The 17,393-nt window shown below is 39.6% G+C and overlaps 1 protein-coding gene across 2 annotated transcripts in view; it reads right to left on the bottom strand.

Annotated features, from left to right (window-relative positions):
- Positions 1 to 17,393, bottom strand: part of TYK2 (tyrosine kinase 2) — a 38,194-nt gene continuing 20,801 nt past the window's right edge. For both annotated transcript variants that reach the window (XM_072399616.1, XM_072399617.1), the window contains exons 10-26: positions 17,064 to 17,181; positions 16,216 to 16,396; positions 13,788 to 13,906; positions 13,131 to 13,301; positions 12,108 to 12,195; positions 11,747 to 11,874; positions 10,978 to 11,113; positions 9,865 to 10,016; positions 8,584 to 8,734; positions 8,182 to 8,279; positions 5,863 to 6,055; positions 4,859 to 4,977; positions 4,604 to 4,776; positions 3,886 to 4,003; positions 3,665 to 3,775; positions 2,716 to 2,857; positions 1 to 2,387 (exon numbers count right to left, since the gene is read on the bottom strand). In XM_072399616.1, the coding sequence (XP_072255717.1) occupies positions 2,723 to 2,857; positions 3,665 to 3,775; positions 3,886 to 4,003; positions 4,604 to 4,776; positions 4,859 to 4,977; positions 5,863 to 6,055; positions 8,182 to 8,279; positions 8,584 to 8,734; positions 9,865 to 10,016; positions 10,978 to 11,113; positions 11,747 to 11,874; positions 12,108 to 12,195; positions 13,131 to 13,301; positions 13,788 to 13,906; positions 16,216 to 16,396; positions 17,064 to 17,181 (2,191 nt within the window). In that variant the 3' untranslated portion in view covers positions 1 to 2,387; positions 2,716 to 2,722. The remainder of the gene's footprint in view (positions 2,388 to 2,715; positions 2,858 to 3,664; positions 3,776 to 3,885; positions 4,004 to 4,603; positions 4,777 to 4,858; positions 4,978 to 5,862; positions 6,056 to 8,181; positions 8,280 to 8,583; positions 8,735 to 9,864; positions 10,017 to 10,977; positions 11,114 to 11,746; positions 11,875 to 12,107; positions 12,196 to 13,130; positions 13,302 to 13,787; positions 13,907 to 16,215; positions 16,397 to 17,063; positions 17,182 to 17,393) is intronic.

Genomic DNA, 17,393 nt, shown 5'->3' with positions numbered 1-17,393 from the left:
TGTTTTTTTTAGCTTTAATTTTTCACATCAGAGGGCAAAAAGGTGTCAAAATACCTGATAAGCAACTTATCTAAAGGCAAGTTCACATTTCTTTGCTGGAATCCATCTTTAAGTTGTATAGCAACAGCTAAGTACACAGTTGAAGTCTATATAGGGGAGTGCTTTTTCACCCATCAATTAATTTGTACTTCCTCTTATACAGTCCTGAGATTTATGCAGCTCTGCTGTATTCTTGGCAAGATCATTTCCCCAGCAGTCACCTCCCCACCTTCAGTCTGTGAATGGAGAGTAAGGGAACAGAAGCAGTGATAAAACATCCTTATCTGCCCGTCCTCCTGGTGGAGTATTACATGCCCGCTTATTGGCCCCGCAGATGATCGCCCCCTAGTGTTGTCCCTCACTCTTTCAGTACTGAGTACTATTGTAATATGGCAACATAATGGCAATGATTTTTTTTAGCATAACACAGCAGTGAAATTTCTGTACTCTTCTTAAAGCTAGTAAATAGTTTAAGACCCAAGACTTTAATAATGTTTTGACTGGCAGGTAACCACTGCAGCCCCATAAAGAATGAATGGGGGTAGCAGTCAGTGGTTCAGTACCACTCACTGTTAAATGTGCAAGTAAGTGACCAGCAAGGTTCCAGCCTCTGGCAGTCACATGGGATCCCTTGATCCCACAGAACCTCCTCCAAGTGATAGCCATTGCTCATTTACATCTTTCCCATGCTGCAGGATTTCAATTCTCCCTTATTGTGGTTTGTGGATCAGCCCCGTAACCAAAGTATTTTCCATAATGTAAAATAAACAGGGCAGCCAGAAACAAGAGAGGGTTCCTCATTTTGTGGAGCTGGGAACACTAGGAGAGAGCTGCAGCCTGAGAAATATAAGGATTTAGCGAGTGATTTAACCTGTCAGCACCATAAAGGGAACAAACCTGGGTAATTCAAACAAATAATGGAAAATGAATCTACCTTTACTTGAAACCGCATATCTCCCTCTTTCTTCTCTCTCTATATATATATATATATATATGCAGCAAAACTATATGATAACTCCAACCATTCATAGGCCAAGTTCGGTTTTGCTCCTTCAGCCTCCCTAAGCCAAACTGTGGATAAGGAAGAGGCAGAACCAAGCTGATCTGTTATGGAACAAACTGAGATTTGAATAAACATTTTTTGGTCACTCAGTGGTTTGGATGGAGATATGTGATGCTTTGCTCTTTCACTTGACTTTCTCATGTTGTATTTGGCCAGTGTCTTGTAGACATTAGACACACGTGGTCAGGGCTCTGGATAGCAGAGGCAAGCGGCGGACCTAATACCCATCAGCATCAGAATCTTTCTATAATCTCTTAGCATTGATTTTCCTGCTCCCGTCATTATCCCATCATTGGCATGCTGAGTCCGGGTGGACTTGTTGATTTTGGGTTGCATGCTCCTCCAGATTGTTGAAGATGAAAAATACATAACGGCGCCATTTCTCCATTTATATTCTCGTAATGTTCCTGCCACACGTGCGGCTTGTCAGAGGTCTGCATGGGTGCACCTTGTTCTCTCAAAGCCAACCCTAGCTTTAAATTCAGCTGCCCAGATCTCTGGATAATTTCTGACATGCAGATATCATAAAGATAAGCTCTCCTGCTTACATTTCCTTTCATTAGTTACTCAGCATGATATTCTTATGTCTCTGAAAAGCTTTTCTTTAATTCACAGACTGTTAAGGCTTCATTGGAAAGTAAAGATCAAGGCAACGAGATGCAACCTACGGCAATTCAGCCCCTATGGACCTGTAAACCAACGGCCAGCACAGCCTGCTGCTGCTCCTTACAGATCCACAACAGTGGAAAAGCCGAAGGTTGACTTATCGTAGGACAGACGTATACAGTCATTTAAAATACTGCATTATTGCACCAGCATTTCAGCATACATTTTGCTTTAGACATATAACATGCATTGCAAAGATAATCCTGCAAGGAAAAAAAAAATGCAGGACAACTGAAGCTGCAACTTCATCCGGCCTCTAAGCAGTAAACAAGATAAGTTCACAGTTTTAAAGTTCAGATTTGGTAACAGATGCACCGTATAGTGTTCAGTCACATTTCTGGCCAACCCAAGAAACAGATTCCATTGGGTCACAAGCCAGTGTTGAATACAGTGTACAAGGTTGGGAAAGGAGGGGGAAGGTTCAATCCCAAAGTGGTTAACACTGTTCCAGTGACTTAGAAACGTGAGCAGTCCAACGTCTTCATAAATAGGCTCCAACAGCCATGAGTTCGTTGTACGGGGTGCCGATTGCACACACTCCATATTTCTTACGCTTTGCAACTAGCCTATCGTGACAGATTCAGGTTCAGTTTTTTCATGTTCCTTCATCTCTATAATGCTGAGCAAAAAAAAAAATAAAAAAAAATTAGTACAATGGTTTGTAAAAGCGAGAAGACATTTTTTTAATATTTTTAATTTAGAAAGTTGAGATAATATATATGATAGATAGATAGACATCCAAGCTAAGCAGGAAGATATTGAAATGAAAAGATGGAACCACCTGCTGGACCAAGGGACACTGGCAAAAACCATTTATTCTATATTATAATTGAATTACTTTTATCCATTTTTCATAAAGAATTACATAGCATGTATGAACATTAGCATTACTTCATGTATAGTTTGTAGAATTTAACCTTTGAGGAAAACCTCCCTGGGGTACATACCATTTCATCAGCACACACTGAACACAGACGGGGCCTGTGAGCTGTAGGTGGCATGGAAAGATTTCAGGATAGGGATAAGATTAGGAAAGGAAGGTCGGAAATTGGCCTCGGTCTCCCAGCAGTTCTTCATTAGTTTGTATATCTGTGTAGAAAAGAGACCAGAAATTATTCGTAATGATAAATGCCCTGTGCCCTGAATGAGCACAAAGTTTCTCTTTAACACTATGTGATAGATGGCTGAACCAATTTATTATGAGTATAAACTAAGATTTTTGGGACCTGAAAATGCCATTGGAATAAGTTTTCTTTTTTTGGGTTTATACTTGGGTTTCACCACTAGATGCCGATGGGGCCTCATGTAAAGTGTATAACAAACTCCTGCCTTCTTGCATTTGTTACACACTTTACATGAGAACACAGTACCATGGACCAACTCAAAAATACTTTTGTTGATTTCTATTTTGAATGTTAGCAGTGATGGCTGCATAGCAAGTCTGCATGTCCTAGGTTTATACTCAAGTGAATATAGTTTTCCAGGTATCTTAACTTTTTAAATATATATAATTTGAAATACTGTGTTTGTGTAATTGCAATACAATAAGTAGCATTTATGTTGTCTTAGGCTTTATCTAGACAATCTTTTCCCAGCAAATTGTGGGCATTTTGCAGGAAGCTTTTTCTACTACCAAGAGCTTTGAAGATTTTGTTTATATATGGGGTATATGCATGGTCCGAGCAGTGTTCAGATTGCAGCTGCCTAATATATTGTTCACCCAACATGAACCTCTTGCACTAAGAGTGCCCTACGCATCTCTTCAACATCTAACAGTGTAAATGGGCCCTGAAAAAAAATATTGCTCTCAAGAAGCAAAAGCTCTCCCTGACTGGTCCTGGGTCCTGGAGACCAGCACAATGCATATGAATGATACTGATGATGGGAATGTCTTACCTCCATAGGACAGTCACTTGGGCATGGCAACCTCTGACCTCTATCCAGCAGATCAATCAATCGGACCACCGTCATTTGTCCCTGAGTGACGCCAATCATCTCTATGAATTTCTAGAATAGGAAAATGATTGGAGAAAATGTCAGCAGACATCAATGGGTGAGTATTGTATGATAGCAAAGCATCGGGAAGACTAGGTGATGTAATGAAGTTGTGTACTCACAGCAGGGGGACTGAGATAAGAGTCACAGCGAGTCAGAAGCTCATACAGAGTCACCCCGAATGACCAGACATCCGAGGCGTAGAAGAACTTGCATTCTTTAAGACACTCAGTGGCATACCTATAGCAGAAGGAGAGAGATAGAGCGGAGTGTCATATGTAAAGTGCTCACAAGAAGAAGGATGAAGTGGCTTCAGCATGGCCTAGGGAACAACAAGGAGGAAAACAGTCTCCAGCTGAATTTAGCTGTGTGGGTGTCAGTCACCTATACAAATGTTCTGTGAATCCCCCAGCTTTCCCTTTTATTATTATTAAACAGGATTTATATAGTGCCAACATATTACACAGCACTGTACATTAAATAGGGGTTGCAAATGACAGACAGATACAGGCAGTGACACAGAAGAAGGAGAGAAGAGCCCAGAAGAGCTTACAATCAAAGATAGTCTTGCACAGTTGTACAGGCTCCCCTACTGTACTGAAAATGCTTATTATGATTTGCGAGCTTCTCAAAGTGTGCACTAGAAGCTGCAGTATTTGTTAATGATCCCCCTATTTCCTGGCCTATGGATATCTAACATCATCTAATTCTTTCCTTTCCAGTCTTATTGATTATGGATTCATTAGAATTTAGTTCTTTCAAACATGGAGACTCATGGATTTTTTCAAACATGGATAGAGAACAAAAACCCTGCACAGGAATATATGAATAGATCCTTACCAGAATACAGGGCTGTCGCCATCCTCCTTCACTCTGTAATATTCATGGCCTTCGGGTACTGCTTTGGCCAGTCCAAAGTCCCCAATCTTCACCACATTCTCATTCTCCACCAAAACATTTCGTGCTGCAAGATCTCGGTGTATATAATGCTGGGAGTGGAGGTAAGCCATTCCCTGTGACAGACAGACATGCATCACCACAAAGGCTAACTGGGTCACATAATATCCACAGAATGTATCAGAATAAGGAGGTTACCTCACAGATCTGCTGGGCAAAGAGCAATATTTGAGCCAGGCTTAGGTTGTGTTTAGGTAGATAATCTCGCAGACTTCCCAGGGGAACATACTCCATGATCAGCTGGACAATTCTATCTCCTGCAAACAAAAGACAGAAAGTCAACCTAAAAATATACATAATAAAGTCCATTAATTGTGGATCATGGATTAGCTCGCAAATATCCAAAAATGGAGTTGAAGCGGGGGAGGATATTCACTTCAACCTACACATTTCCCTTATCTTCTCTCTGTTTCAGTTTTGATTCCTCTGTCATTGGGCCTGATTTATTAAAGCTCCAAGGCTGGAGAGGATACACTTTTTTATCAGTGAAGCTGGGTGATCCAGCAAACCCAAAATGGATTTCTTAAAAGTAATTTGCTATTTGTTAGCAAATGTTCTCAATCCTGGACTAGATCTATTCTAGGTTTGCTGTAGCACCCAGCTTCACTGATGAAAGTGTATCCACTCCAGCCTTGGAGAGCTTTAACAAACCAGATCCATTGCAGCATTCAAAACCTTTTGGGGTGTCAGATGCCCGAGTCCCCAATGCAAGCTGTAGATCCTCCTGATTCTTATGTGCCAAGCCTGAAAGTGATATAGCAGCCAGAGAATGAAAACACAGTTTGCATTGCATCTAAAACTCCCAAACAGAAGTGTTGAATACTAAAAAAGAAAGAAAGACAAGGGAAAAAAATTGAAGAAGAGACTTTCAGTTCCTACTTAAAAGAAACGGACAGGGTCTCTTTGTTATCAGCATACACGTTCAACATTCCTAGACAAACTCTAGTTGCCTACCACTCCACTGCAAGGATCCCATACTACTCAAACATTCATTTAATATGTAAATACTTCAGTTCTTCATACTGATAATACTACAGAGGCTGAAATCAAACTGAGCGTCATAACTGACATCTGAAACTTTTCCTGAGATTTAAGGAACAGATCGAAAGCAGAGATATTTATCTTCAGATATTCACACCTACCTTGCTCACTGCAGCAGCCCTTGTACTTGACAATATTTTCATGATAAAGTGTCTTCAGGATTTTAATCTCTCCTTTCCAGCTGGTTTCCAGCTGCTGACTGCAGCCTGATTTAAGAGATTTTACAGCCACCATCTCTCCTGTGCCATCGTTATTTGGATCGTAGCAATACAGGCTGACCTTCCCAAAGTGTCCCTGCAAATTGTAAAAACAATGGGGTGTTGGAAGGGTTAAAGCAGTTATTTGTATAGGTGACACTATTGTGATAAACACTCTGAAAGCCATAAAATATTCAGAAAAAGTCAGTCATTCATTTTCTATGCCAAGTTTTATCCAGATACTATTCTTCATACCGTGTTTCCCCGAAAATAAGACACTGTCTTATATTATTTTTTTCTCCAAGAAATGCCCTAGGGCTTATTTTCAGGTAGGGCTTATATTTTGAGAACAACAACAAACCGCAAAAAAATTAACATTTATTTCAAACGTTATCACATTCTGTGACATCATGGTAACTCTGTAAGTAAGCTGTGTGCTGTGTCCTCCCTCTTCTACCCTCCCCCCCCTCACCAATCAGTCCTGCATCACTGTGCTCTGGAAGAGAGATGGGACAGTCATATCCACGCTGTTCTCCCTTCACTCCCCCGAGCACAATCAGTTCTGCACTGCACTGGAGGAGAGGTGTGGCATCCTCAGCGTCCTCTCTTTCCTCCTCCCCCCACCACGATCATTTGAGAAGGAGAGATGTGACAGGCTCAGTGTGCCCTCCCTTCACATCTCTCTACAATCATCAGCTCTGCCCCCGGAGAAGTGATGGATTGTGTGAGCCTGGAATACTTGTACGTACGGGGTAGTGATGTTGTGACAGTCCTGGTATTAAGCTAGGGCTTACTTTCGGGGGAGGGCTTATATTTCGAGCTTGCTGGAAAACAGCCAAAAATCCTGCTAGGGCTTACTTTCGGGGGGTGTCTTATTTTCGGGGAAACACGGTAGTTACAGCTCTTTAATTTTCATTTTAGGCCATGGCTACTTTTTTAAAGAGTTTTGGTCAATGGCTGTGGGAGATTTGTTTCCCCCAGGCACAGTGCCATGGCATCTGGCACCAACATGTTAGCAGCAGATCTTATGCTGGTCCGCCTTCTTCCTATAATGCATCCTGCTACCCTAGGTAAATGATGCACACTGACCCGACCCTACATGATGGGGTCGTCTCTATTGCTTCATGGTACAGTTCTGACAATTACATGCTCATTATTGGCACTTAAGGTAGTGGACGGGTCAGCATGGACACACTGAAAGATTTTTGGCACTGACAACGCATTTAAAGCAAGCTGTGCTGTACTGTGTGTTCTGATACTTTTCTCCCATGGCCAGCATTAAGATAATTAGCAATTTGTGCTACATAAGCTATTCTGTGGGATTAGCCTAGATGAGCTAGCCTTAATGAGCCTTAACTGCTTGTAACCTTATCTCTGGTTCATGTTAAGACTCATATGTGCATAGCTCATCCAGGGGCTAGCTCATCTAGTGAGTAGGTAATCCTAGGAAGATACTAACACTGCATACCGAGAACATCCCAAAGATGTGCTGTCTAGGAGTTGCTCAACCATCTAGCTATCATATTGTAGCAAGTTGGCTTAGATCCCTATATTGGCCCATTTTTCCTGCATCCAACAAATTGACTTCTAAAATCAGAACACTTACACCTAAATAGGTGCCATTAAGACAAAATAGTCAATGTTGGACAATGGCAAACTGCTGCTTTTTAGACTTTCTGTTTTCATGTGCATTCTTGCTTTTATGTACATTATAGGTGCGAAAGTTTGAAGACACCTAACCAATATAACTATATATGCATGTTATACATCCTATTTCAAAACCATAGGGAATAATACTGGATCCCCCACTCTACCTCACTGCAGTTTTTCTACTCTGCTAGACTCCACTCTTCTAAGATTGTTTGTGAGCTCCGATACTGATGTTAAATGAGAGAATCTGGTTCACTATTGGCACTCCAGATTATGCCAATGGTGATTAATAGGAATGAGCTCTGTGCAAGCTACTGGAGTTCTTCCACAGTTCCTACAAAGTTGGAAGCGTACAATTGTCTAGAATTTCTTTGTAAATTGTAGCATTAATGGAACCCTTTACTGGAAACACTTAACCTCAGACTGGATGGGGTGTCCACAAACATTTGGCCATATGGTGCAGGTATGACCCCAGACAAGACTTGCATACTAAGGTGGTGGTAAACAATGACAATGAAGGTGGCTGTGAGGAGGGGGTTGGAATTAGAGAGTGAAAGAGTCCAAACACAATACCTCTCCTAACTCCCGGATCTTTTTCAGGTATCTCTTCTGGAACACTGTGGGGTCTGCGATGGAGATATCAGGGTTGATGGAAGCGATGTCAGTTAGATCTACAAGTGACACAAACACAGAAATATAAAATTTCCTCCTCTGCTTAGGAAGTAACAATTTCAGCCTACCTAGATTCAATGCAAACCCAAATAACAATATTGGCTGGACTTCAGCTAAACAAAATGTCTCAATTCTCAAGATTGTAAGATGTGTATTATGTAAACTACAGACCAGAAATGTTCCTTCATTCTAATGTAATAAAAGAAAACTCTATACTATTCCTCAACAAACAAAGCATTGTATCAGTGGGCATGTTGGGGAACTGACATAACCCCTATGACACCCTTCCCTTCCTTTCCTCACCATTGGGCTGCAGTTGTGTCAGCTCTCGAAGGATTGTCCGGAAAGAAGGTCTTCCTGAGGAGTTGTAGTTGTGACATTGTCTAATCAGATCTGCCAGCTCTTTGCAAGACGGTTCAGGGAGACCCAGTTCTTTTTCATAAAACCGCTCTTTCTGCAGAGATATTAGGAGAACAGCACAACATAATATATTTAGTACATAATATTTAATATATTCTGTACCATAATTTCAAAAAACATATTTTTTTTTAGCCAGGGTTCCTCCAGAGGTAGCAAAGGTTCCTTGAGCTGTTGTTGGTTGATCTCTTATTTGATGAAGCCTGTAAGAGCCAGCACTGCTTGGTAGAGCCATTTACATGACATCAATGATCCTTCTATAGGGGTGGTATTCTAGCCATCATTGTAAGAGTCAATATATTGCACTGGCTTTCAATGCAAGAGGATTTTCCCCAAAGGACTCCCAATTTTAGTAGGGGTTCCCTGACACATAATAGCAAGAGTTCCCTGGGATCTCCATTTAAGGAGATATAGAGAATCTGAGCCAGGATCCAATAGCCCTTGAAGCTCCCAATAAAGAAATTAAATAATATCAGTATAATACACATATGATGCAGTTTTAGATGTCAACACATTGTGAAACGTTACATCATAACAAAGGGCTTGAGTTCAGGTTTAGGGATAGATTTTAATTTAGTTATGGGATACCTTTGAGTAGATTCAATATGAGTTACCGTAAGCCTCTACTGAGAAAAACCTATGTAGAACAAAAGCTCCTTTGTATAGTGGGACTATAAGGTGGCAGATAATACCAATTTTGCTTTTAAGCATTTTAGCATTGCACTTGCTGCAATCTCCTGTGGTATGCTTTTGGCTCTGAGAATAGGCTGCAATGGGTGCTGCACTGTGAATCAAAGGGATTCCCTGCAATAAGAAATTCAGTTTGGGTGAGAATCTCCCTAATAAATAATAGATCAAGAGATACTGCACCTTTTCTTATTACTGCATGGGAAGTGCACCAATAAAGTATAAGTAAACTACAATCAGAATCTGCAACAAAGCTCACTAATATCCTGTAATGTACATACAGAATCTCACACAGAAAACTTTAACACCTGCTGGAATTTTAAATAAATACCCCTGTCCTTGGCCCCAAAGGGCCTTCTCGCTGACTTCTAATGTTGATGCTCTAAATGGGATACAACTGTGACTTGAGTCTGGATTTTAAATTTGCAACACTCAATTCAAGAATTCATTGCTCAGTAAAGTAAATTCCTGCCTAGATACCTCAGGCGGTGTTCTCTCTTTCAAAGGGACTTCTCCATTAAAACATATTTCTAATAAAGTAGTCCCGAAACTCCATTTGTCTGCAGCAGTACTGAGAGTGGAGACATTTCGAACGCATTCTGGTGCAATCCATGGGATACGATCCACACGCTCTAAAAAACATGAAGTCGACAGAAACAGCGTCATGTAATTTTAATGACTATTTATATATTAATAACATACTTTGAAGAGATTTTCAATGTGACAAAGAAAAGAATACCATAATAAATACCAATCCTAAGTGACAAAAGGCAGCCATGTCTAATGGTACAAAGAACCATTCCCTGACAAACTACTAACCAAAAGGTGCACTGCCTGTTTTTTATTATAACTACATTGCTCCCCCTGACAACTATTGAATAAAAGAAATGTTCCTCACTGTATCACTATAAACATACTGCCTTGATATAAGCTGATCTATACCTAAAACCTAAAAAAATGTCACCAGACAAGTCCTTTATTACAGAATGGATGAGCAATAAAATAACCTTTTCAGCCTGATCTCAATTTTTTATTGCACTAACTTGCATACAGAAGTTCATTCATCCCCACCATCCCCTGGGGCTGCTGGGATACCTGTAACATCGCCAGCAGCATACACTGAGCTGCAAATTCTTTTTTCAGAAGATAGATGATGAACAGGCAATTGGGTACACTGCCTGTTCCTTTCTCAAATAAAGACCTGCCTGCTCACTGATTTTCAAAGCCACCTTGAATAGAAGGGGCTTGATTTAACAAAGCTCTCCAGGACTTGAAAATATAGATTATTGAGGGAGAACTTGGGTGATCCAGCAAACCTGCAATGAATTTGCTATTTGGCAAATGTTTTCAATCCTCGACCATATCCAGGATTGCTAGATCACCCAGGTTCTCCCATGATAGTCTTTCTTCTCCAGTCTTCCTGAGCTTTGATAAATCATACCCAATGAGTGTGGGCTTGGCTTTGAAACCAGGAACAATTTAGGGCTGTGTGTATGAAGTATACAAGGCAGCCAAATGCTTGTAAATAAATTATAGCACCATGGAATGTGTTGCCTGCATTTATCATAAAATTCACATAACCTAATTTAGTACCTTCTCTGGACAGCACTGTGAAGGTGACGCCTGGATCGCTGAGTTTAATAAACGGAGAAGATCCATCTTCCAGACCTTTCCGGGCCAGCAGGATATTCTTAGCACAGACATTTCCATGGACCAAATTCTTATCTTCCTGCACAATAATAAAAAAAGAAAACCTGTTCTATCATATCACAAAATAATGTAGCTACTTATATAAAAATCACAGAACAGTTTATCAATAAAGCATCCAGAAATATCCACTGGTAGATTGAGATAAGTAATCCCACACAGTATTATAATAGCATTGCTGATAATTTAGTTCCTGCAGGCAGAGAATAGTTCTGGCCCAAAATCTCAATTCTTTTTCCCTCCATAGCTTCCCAGCTATGATTTCTGCTGGACTATGTAAAAACAATTAGGGTGGGGAAGGCATAGAATTCTCATTGGGTAGGAATTTCTTAATATCCTATTATGAGCGATAGAAAATCACTGCAACAGGAACAGTGCAAAGAACACACCTTTTTCAGGTTATATTTATGGTCTGGTTGTCCTCTGTCCTGTGACAACTGCTCTCTTCATTTCTAATCTTAGTAGGACAGGAAGTGAGGCTAACATTTCCCCAATAGGGTCATAAAAAACAAAACATAAGGAAGTATTTACTCTTCTTTTATATTCTTTGGCTTTATAAAGACAGGACATGTCTATCAACCTTAACCATCCAACACCAGTCTAGTTATGACAATCTGACCCAACCGGACAACCTATGGATAAATCGCACACTTACCAGGTAACTCAGGGCACTGGCCAGCTGTCTAGCCACCGTGAACTTCCAGTCTGCTGTGATCAGCTGTTTATCCTTGCGTAGGCAGACATCCAGTGGCCCATGTTCTATGAACTCCTCCACCATGATATCTAACAAGAGAGACAAAACAAGGCAACCAAAATGTTAACAAATGAAATTTAATGATATTTGCTATTATACTATATGAAGGTCATCATATTATATTGTATAACATAGATGCGTCTTTTATTTTTTATGGAACTGGAATTTTTTTTTCATTCAATTCGATTCATTTGATTCTCTTAAAAGTTCAGATTTAAATTTTTAGAGTCAGAATACTCTGCATGTCCCCATAATTACTCACTTTCTGACTCCCGCACACAGACACCATGAACGAACACTAAGTGGATATGAGACACTTGACTCATTAGACTTGCGGTCTCAAAAAATGCCTAAAGGAGAAAAAGAGAGAACAATATCAGAGATACTGAAGTGGTTGGGTAGATGAACTATGGAAGTGAGTATGATTTGCACAGCTTATATGTCAACCATACCCCAAAGTCCTGAGCAGGATAACATGTCAGCTTTTTTGACACCCTAATACATTTTATGGCAAATTAAGGAAAATCCATCAAGGAGAGCACCATTTAATTTTGTTTTTCAATAGCCACATTATTTGAGTAGAACTAGAAAATGTGGCTATGGGGATATTTCAATGGAAGCCAAAAACCATATAGAAAGCCGCTGTATGATTCAACCTGCAACAGCATAAAGCTGACATAAAACTTTACATGGATCTGACTTGTAGACAATACCCAGGGTAAAATGTTGATATAATGACAACATATTAAACAGAGCTTTACATATAACCAAGTCACGTCACCAACTGTTCTATCAAAGCTGCTCATGGGTGAAATGCAAACTCCATGAAGATAGTGTTCTTGCCAAGTTTCAAACCCTGGGCCTTGGTCATGGTAGTGCTTTCTTTTATTGACTGTAAATATGGAGATTACAGTGAATGTCAGTGGACAATTCTGCCCCAGGCATGGTTCAGGAAAAAATAGTGCTCTTGGCAAATATAAAGTGAGGGTCCCAAATCCACAGAATTTCAGCTTTCTGCACACCCTGGCAAAATAGCCTTGCCTAGGTGTGTAGGGAGGAGATCAACCTGTTTAAGGAACCCCTAGCAACCTCCTGAGGTTCCATCATAGGGTTCCATGGAATCCTGGATGACAAAGGCTGGAGTAGAAAATATACCAGGGAAGGAGAAGGAAAAAAGCAGACAGAAATAGAACAATGAAGGCCAACTAGCAGATATACAAACAGGACATCAATCATGCAGAATCATGGATATATGAAACGCCATACATAAGTTTTAGGCACTCACCAGTGCTATGTCTTGGTGACTGGGGTCTAGCACTTTCAGGACCACTCGTAAATCCCGCGAGTTGTTGTTTAGCTCACTGGACTCATATTCCAAATCATCGTCTCCACCACCGCTCACCATCAGAACACCCTCATAAATATTTGTGCGGGTACCTTGACCCAAATGGGCTTTCTGTAAAAGGTAAACATTTTTATTATTAATAAGCAAATAGTTTTAATGAATTTATACCATTATTTAAGGGCATTGGTAAGGGCCGGTATTGATTTTGGATAAGAAGACCTGACTCATAGTGAGTAATCCATTTCATCCCAAAGATGGTAAATAGGGCTGAGGTGAAGGCCACTCGTATTTCTCCATACTAAACACAACAAACCATGCGTTTATAGAGTTGGCTTTGTGTAAAAAAGGCCACAATGGGGCTAGGATAGGAAAAGGACCTTCCTTAAACTCTTGTCACAAGGTTTAAAGTGCACTATAGTCTAACATTTCTCAAAAAACTATATAGTACATGTTTTAAAAGAGTGAAACTCAGAAAATGTGAACACATCTGAAGTCTTAAAGGAGAATGAAGAATTGTGGCTTACAGCTGTTGGGTCGTGGGTTTAAATTCCAGCCAATCACCAAATGGATAGAGAAGGAACCATGCTGAACACAAACCTGTGAGATCTCATGTTTGCGGATCTGGTGGAAGCTGAGCTGGCTCAAGTTCAGGCTCCGTGACACTGCATTCTCTTTGCTGTTCTTCCCCTTTCGGCAGATAGTCAGGTTGGAAACTTCTGCAGATGAAAAAAAAAAGATCAGAACTAACGGTGTTGCTTTGCAATGATTAAGAGTTCAAAAGGGCACTTTTGACTTAAAGCCAAATTTATTATTAATTCAGACAGAGCCAAGTAGGAGATGAGTAGAAGCCATAAATTAGAAATCTTACAGTTCTTTGTGATAAGCTGTAGAAGTGTATTTAGTATTACAGAAACACATTGAGCAATTAAAAAGAGATTTTTATCATGTGATCTTTCATGCTTTTACACACTTTACGTTACCTTTTCTTTCTTACTTATTCTCTTTCAACACCATGTACCGATATTCCTAATAATGAAGCGTATTTATAAGGCAGAAAAAAAAACACTGGAGTATGCTTTATAGATGCACACTTCACTGTGCCAGATTCAGACTTCATAAACTGGACAAACTAACAGAACTCAATGAGAGTTTGAGAAAAAAAAAAAATAAAACAGCCACATAACATTCTCTGCTCAAAAAGGCAGAAAGATTGATGTCCTAAGGTTTGAATGGGCTCAAGTTTAGATAATACTAATGTTTGTTACTGGATGTTCACCCCCTGTGATATTCTTTCTACCTACTTTGCCCCATTCTGTTTTTCTACACAGGTGACTCCATTTTATTCTCAGTATTGTTATTCTAATATTGCACTGATATTATAAAATGTCACTTTTTGTACCATGGAACTGTGTAATTACAGGCCATCTGGCCTTATGTCTTTGTATGTGCCATTTTATGTATGAGCCTTGTTTTGTAATTATTACAACAATAAAAACGGATTGCAACAAAAAGGCAGAAAGAGCTTTGATATTGGAGAACAGCTCTGCTACATGACCTGTAAATGTCATGTGTCCAGTCATCCCTAACTCACTGGGCTCTCTTTGCTCCATTTAACAAAGATGAATATGTTTTTTAAGGATAACAGAGAGGAGAGGGCTATACTCTCTCTATTCTAATATGTCCTAAGTGTCCCTCTATTTGTTCCCTGTGCCTTACCTGCACAGAGCAATGAAAATATGTGAGGAATACACTAGACCAGCAATGTATTATGTTGTGGGAGGACATCTGCAAACACATCTGTTAAGAAAAGGCTTGCTGCCAACAGAAACCAGTCTACAACAAACAATTTGTTTGGGGTCTATAACAGCCAAAGCCCACGTTTTATATGGGTGAATCTATAGCAGGCTGGAAAAACAGTTCCTCTATTAGGCTCATAAAAGCATTTTGCTTCACTCCATGGTTTAATTCACATTAGATTTAATCAGTCTTTGCTAGGAGATGAGCTTACAAGTTAATTATCTTCCCATACATTACATACATCAAATGTAAAGAGAGGCCAATAATCCCAAGAGTATTTGGGCAGATATCAAAAAACAGGCCACCCACATAGAAAAAAACTTAAAAATCAAAATATATATCATTGATGCCCAACACACGACCAGTTGGCTCTCCCTGTGCAGCCAAGTGAGTCCTGGGTTTGGTCCACCACCTGTCGGGCAGCCATAGAGAACTGGGTGCTGAAAAGCTCTCTACATTATTGTACCCTGCACTGAAATACCAACAGTACTCTTTAGGAGTGAACAAATCCATTCCTGGCAAAATGAGAGACGCACTGAAGAAGTGTGTGATCAGGTGATAACCAGTGATGGAGGGTTACACTCCACTGCCTCTATCCTACAATGATCTTTTTCAAGAAATTAGTGTCTACATCAACCGAACCATTGTATTCCATTTTACAGAATTTGTGCTGGTGCAAAACCAGTTCTTCTGTTAGGCTTGTATATCTTTATTGTCGCTTAGACAACAATTATACTTATAGGGAACCCAAAGATGTCACTGGCTAACGCTCCAATAGCTAATGGAGAAGCATTCAAGGGTTACATAGGGTCAAAATACAAACTGGTTGTTTTATCAAAAACTTGCCATAAGGGTCTGTAGGATTGAAGGGGCATTACAGAGCAAGATAGTGTGGGGAAGGAAACCTAACTTTCAATGGCATCTTTTGTGTACAACTGAGAACTAAGAAAAGTTCAATTATGCATGGTCGGGGGTGAGCTAAGAGTTGGAGATGAAATCAAAGCCTTGTACTTGGGATCAGGGAACTCCCTAGAAATAACAGAATAGCACTGGCTTAACAGCAAAGTCCCATACAAGCAACTTGTGTTGACTGATCTTAGGCATTAATGTGGGTTACACAAGTTATATATATGCAACAGGTTCTCTTCAAAGAAGATCCACTGAATAATATCAGTATTTACAAAGATCATTAACATTCAAATAGAAAAGCAAGTTACAGCATTGTTACCTCCAGATTTAGGCAATATACACTGCTTGACGTGGAAGATCTCCTGTCCAGATCTCAGTGTGCAGCCTCTTAGATTCTCCGTTAACTCCTTGACACTGGGAAAGCCTCGATCCCACTGTTCCAACGTGTACAAATCTTCCACTTTATCTATCCTGAACTGCCTGTAGTTGAATATTTTACTCTGAGAAAAAAAACACAAATATGGATTATTGAGTTCAAGCTTTCACATTTCAGTGGTTTTAATCCAAAAAAAAGAAAAACTAAGTTATGTTTAAACAACGTTCTGTATATGACTTCCATAAACTGATGTTTAGTTATTTTTCTAAAACTAAAATAATTTCAAGGTCACATCAACACATTCTAAAAGTATTCCTGCTTCTATCTTCAGAGGTATTTTCTAGAGGGATATAATTTATCTTCTTGGTGCCTAATAAGATTATTGAAAAATAAAATATGAATATATAAAAAATTATATAAACATTCAGTTTGAATACTGAATACTACTACTACAATTTTGCATATCTAAAACATTTAAAAGCCAATCATCCCAAAAGTATGATTTGCGCTGGTATAGTAAAAAATGGACCATCCAGAAGATGCCCATGCTAAGGAAGAGACATTTGTCAGCTGCATAATGGTGGGAATTCAACTTGAGCCGGCTACTGCATACACAATGACCTTTCCTTCACTGCTTGTGCAAGTGACAGCTTTGTGATCACTCACATACCTGTAATATACTTCTGTGTTCCATTTGTGGGAGTCATCAATATAACACAGGTAATACATTTCATAAATTATTAATAAATTCATTCACACAAATTTAAAATAACTTAACCCTGATCACTGACCTGATTTGATCCTTTCACTGTCATGATAAGCCTGTCGAAATTAAACGCACTCCATCGGATGACATATAAACCATCCATCTGCTCTTCCCGTTTCAGCTTCTGGACAACATACTGCTCTCTGTGTGATAAATTTGATAGTTTAAAGTTTTAAAGTATTGTTTATTGACATATTTTAGCTAAGTAGCATTAAAGTGATTGATTCAACATACATACTTTATTCAGCCAAACAATAAAATAACTGACAAGTGAAGGGAATAACATTGATTATCTCGGTATAATGGCATCTGTCAATAGGTGGAATACATTAAGCAGTAAGTCAATATAGTCTGT

The sequence above is a fragment of the Pyxicephalus adspersus genome, chromosome 2, assembly GCF_032062135.1.
Source record: "Pyxicephalus adspersus chromosome 2, UCB_Pads_2.0, whole genome shotgun sequence".
NCBI classification, from domain to species: Eukaryota; Metazoa; Chordata; class Amphibia; order Anura; family Pyxicephalidae; genus Pyxicephalus; species Pyxicephalus adspersus.
Note: the sequence above shows the minus strand (reverse complement) of the source record. Positions and strands in the feature narration are given on the sequence as shown.